The sequence below is a fragment of the Harpegnathos saltator genome, unplaced genomic scaffold, assembly GCF_003227715.2.
Source record: "Harpegnathos saltator strain DR-91 unplaced genomic scaffold, Hsal_v8.6 scaffold33, whole genome shotgun sequence".
NCBI classification, from domain to species: domain Eukaryota; kingdom Metazoa; phylum Arthropoda; class Insecta; order Hymenoptera; family Formicidae; genus Harpegnathos; species Harpegnathos saltator.
This window is the reverse complement of record NW_020230128.1, coordinates 1,536,237-1,540,569: the sequence shown is the minus strand read 5'-3', so window position 1 is coordinate 1,540,569 and position 4,333 is coordinate 1,536,237. Positions and strand designations below refer to the sequence as shown.

General features: G+C 44.1%; 1 protein-coding gene across 5 annotated transcripts in view; it reads left to right on the top strand.

Annotated features, from left to right (window-relative positions):
• Fife (regulating synaptic membrane exocytosis protein fife) overlaps positions 1–3,768 on the top strand; it is a 174,872-nt gene extending 171,104 nt beyond the window's left edge. For 4 of the 5 annotated variants that reach the window (XM_025300137.1, XM_025300134.1, XM_011143115.3 and 1 more), the window contains 4 exons: positions 74–161; positions 1,725–1,807; positions 2,095–2,202; positions 2,938–3,768. In XM_025300137.1, the coding sequence (XP_025155922.1) occupies positions 74–161; positions 1,725–1,807; positions 2,095–2,202; positions 2,938–3,239 (581 nt within the window). In that variant the 3' untranslated portion in view covers positions 3,240–3,768. Of the gene's footprint in view, positions 1–73; positions 162–1,724; positions 1,808–2,094; positions 2,203–2,937 lie in introns of those variants that run through there. The other variant, XM_025300139.1, reaches the window with a different exon arrangement.
• Positions 3,769–4,333: the final 565 nt, after the last annotated feature.

Sequence of the window (4,333 nt, the reverse complement as noted above, 5' to 3'; positions counted from 1 at the left end):
GCTCCGGCAACGACACGCAGATTGCAGTTTAATCCACGATAAATAATCTGAAGAGATATTTTTCAACTCGTAGGGCGGGGTGAGCGCAAAGACAGCGTCATGGAGATTCCAGAGAGATTTTACGATAGAAACAGCGAATCCGACGAGGACGAAAAATGGAGGTACGGCGATCAATCTTTCGTGGCAAGTCGAAATAAATCAATCATTCCATTCTATTCGCGTTTCCGGTGTGTCTATTATCGATTCATCAATTATGCTTTGTGTTGTCGCGCGTTAGCGACGTTCTGATTCAATCATCGCGCGCTCGATGGCGGAGAAACGGACGGGAATTCTGTACTGTATTATATTAGGTGTACAAATGAATAATCCAATTTTTTCAGCTACATTCAAGGTTTATTTTAAAAGAAAGTAAATTAAATTGTTCAATCAAAGTATTCGCCGTTGCTTTTTATAACTTTAAGCCATCTTTCAGGCAGCTGATGAATTCCATCTCGGAAAAATGTTACGTCTTTGGACACGATAAAGTCGTCAAGCCATTTTCGGATCTCATCCACTGATTGGAAGTGCATGATCGGACAAGGCGTGTTGCATCGGCCGGAACAAGTGTTAATCGGATGGAGCAATGTCTGGTGAATACGCCGCAAGTGCTGCAAGATGTCCCAGCCAAGACTCCAATATGGTGTCTTTTGTATTGGAAGCAATGTATGGCCTGGCGTTGTCATGCAACAATTTCACTGGACGTTCTCCTTTGCCAGTATACGGGCGTTCTCGTTCCAATTCTTGACTCAAGTAGATTAATTGACGTTGGTAGCAGTCCGCGCAGTAACTCGGTTTCACCCGGTTCCAACAACTCATAATAAAGCACGCCCTTGATATCCCACCAAATGCAGAGAGGAACCTTCTTTCCGACGCGATTGGGTTTTGCGAGCGATTTTGATGATTCTCCGGGATTTATCCATGACTTTCTGCGTTTCGGATTGTCATAGAGTATCCATTTCTCATCGCCCGTAACGATTTTCCACAAGAAAGACTTTCGACGCTGCTTATTGAGAAGAGAAAGACACGCTGCCACTCGTTGATTTTTGTTGGTTTCAGTGAGTTTATGCGGTTAGGCACCCATTTTCCTTCTTTCTGGATCTTTCCCATCTCATATGTAGGCATTTGGAAATCGTTTGCTGCGTTACTCCCAACTGTTCTGCAAGCTCCTTTTGTGTTTGTGCCGAATTCTCAGCGAGCAGTTGTTCCAAATCATCATTATCGCCTATTCGGAGGGCCTCCAGGGCGTTGTTTGCCGATTAGACTGAAATTACCGCTTTTAAACCGCTTAAACCAAAATGCGCACACATCGTACGATACAACACCTTCGCCGAGAAAGGAACAAATCGATTCGCACGCTCTTGCAGCATTTTTTCCTTGTTGGAATCCGTAAAGAATGCAGTGTCGGATATGCACCTTATCTGTTGCCATTTTCGACTGTACTGAACTGAATACTTTTGAAGGTTATGTTGGGTTGGGCCTTTCGTCAAACTATATGTTCTTTTTAACAGCTATATGTCAACATTGCATAATCACAAAAGAGCGGGAAAATCTATTCAATTTAAAATTGATTTCATAACTGCTTAAAATAATTTGAATTATTTACTTGTACACCTAATACTACATGTCGAGCCATCCATTAAGCGATATTTAATCGTACCTGTGTGACATAATTTTTGTTATTACAGTCAGTCGGCGGGAAATGAAAATGGCGTCGACATAAAACTGGGTTGCGGACAGGTGCCGCCTAAGGGCTACAAAATGATCAGTGGTAAAAAATATCCGCATGTAGCCTTACTATTATAAAATAAAATAATTCCTTTTCGTTGTCTTGTTCCTGCTTCAAGTATTCGTCACTCGAAGCGCGGTATTAACTCGGTAACGCTCGATCTCTCTTAGAACATATCCGATTGCAGTAATTCTACTCGACGCAGAATGAACACCACGTTTTCGCTTTAATCTACAAAGCTTCGAGAAGGTTTATTTAATCTGTAAAAGATATCGCGTCGTGTTCAACTGAACACGATATTTCTCTGACTGCAATCGCCAATGTTGCAGGTGCGCATAACGGCGAAGTGAAGTTAGGCTTCTTTCTCTGCAAGGGAACCCTCGAGGTCGAGGTTATCTGCGCCAGAGGCATTTGTCCCGGGGAGAAGGAGGAGCCAGGTAATTCGGGAGGAGCGTGCCGTCCCTTTGCCGCTAATTCTCCCTCATTCGAGTTGCTCTCGCCTGTTTACGGCTACTATAAAATTGCTCACAACGTAGCACCGTAGTCGAGATATATCCCACCATCTGGCCATCGTATCCTCGCGCTAATTTGCGTTAATTTGCCAACGTTACACGTTTATACTGTGCCATTCTGCCTTGATTATTCATGCATTTATTTAACATTTAGAAACAAATTTTCGTGTGGGCGAGCGTACGCGCACGCGTTAATCGCGACGACCTACATTCGTCAGCTTGTCGTTAGTCTCTGTATCAAACGTAAATCTGCGGCAAGACCAAAATGCAACGTCGTTTATAAATGTCTCGGGAATGAAAACAGATGAACTCGCGATTCAATTAGCTCGCTTCTGCGAGGAAAATCTCACGAGATCTAACACGACGATAATATGTATCTATCTCCGCTATTTAAAATACCTTTAATAATTTTAACATTGTACGCGAATAACAGCCGCCGGCACAAATTACTGGAAATTCAAGAGCTTCTCCGCAGACAAAAATGTAACTGCAGGAAACTCTCTTTTTACAATTCAATTTAAATTTTAAAATTCGCACGCACATACAAATGTATAAGCTGGGTGGGTCGCTCAAGAGTTTCAAGCTTTTCGCGAATAGAATCGGATCTTCCGGATATCTTTTTCAAGTTCACGAATTATTGACAAGGCTTGTCTTTCGCAGACACCTACGTGAAGACGTATTTGCGCGACGGCGAGAGATGGCTGCAAAAACGCAAGACTCGCGTGATACGACACTCGAAGAGCCCGCAGTACCGCCAAACGCTCAAGTACGGCAGTTGCGATGCGCTGGGCAGGGACCTGCTGGTAATGTTGTGGGAGAAGAAGCAAGGCTTCGAGAGCAATCAGGGATTAGGTGGCGCCGAGGTAAACCTCGACCTTCTGCCGCTCACGCAAATGACCATCGATTGGTACCCGCTCTTCCCGATCCACACCCTCGGCACGCAAAACGCGGACTCGCCATGATGGTTAAGGGAAAAGTGGGCCCTAGAGGCCGGCGAGCTCGACCTCAGACTGAGCCTGTTGCTCAAAGACGAGGGCGAGTCCGTCGTCAAGATCATCTCTTGATGGAAATGGTGGCTGATCGTACGAGCACGCTCGCTGGCTCGACTCCGCCGGCACGATCTCGATCTCCTCGAGACACTGGCGTTTCTTTTTATTATCGCAAGTCTGTGAATGATGCGACGAAACGCGCGTTGTTCCACAAGGCGAGCGAAACTTGCGCCGTCGCGCGGTCGTGCCCTCGATCTCTCCGTGTTCTCACGGCTTCTCAATCGTAACTCGGGAGTTCTATCTTCACGGTAGCGTGCGCGGATTCAATCGCGTGGAAAAGTTCCTTCCATTCAGTTGATCAGTAGCAATGCGCTGTGCATGTCGGTCTTATTATGTTAGTTCTACTTTCCATAGCGGAAGAAAGAATTGAAGAAGAGATATCTGATCATTAAACGTTTTATTATTATTATTTGTCGATGTTTGCGCGAAAACAAATAATGGAGGCAGATATATTTTTAGATTAGAAATTAGCTAATGTCAGAGAGAAATAGAAGAGAGAGAGAGAGAGAGAGAGAACTAGCATATATTTTAAAATACAAATGATGAAATTGAAAGAGTTATCGAGAGAAATGATAAAATCTCTGGCAAAAGCCATCAACACGGAAAGATCGATCACACATTATGCGCGACAGAGCCGATTGGAAAATCGCTAATCACCTGTAGCGTGTATAACCGGAAGACAATCAACTTCAGATGGTTTTATCATACAGTTCAAGAAGACAATCAATTTTGAGAATCGTAAAGACGTAAAAAGGAAGAACACGCATCTACCATATTTTCAACTTGCTCTTATGGAACGACGTTACCGTCACCGCGTTTCGTCGTCGGAAGAAGAACGCTTTCAAAAGATAACTTTCAAAGAACTGAGTTCCTTCGATTAGCGCCTTTCGAGATCCGCGGATACCTCGTGAGTATTCGCGGTGATTTTAGCGATAAAGGTGTACCTGTCAGCAAGTGTCAGACGACATTTGCAACCGAGTACAATATAAAGAGAACGAAGAGAGAAT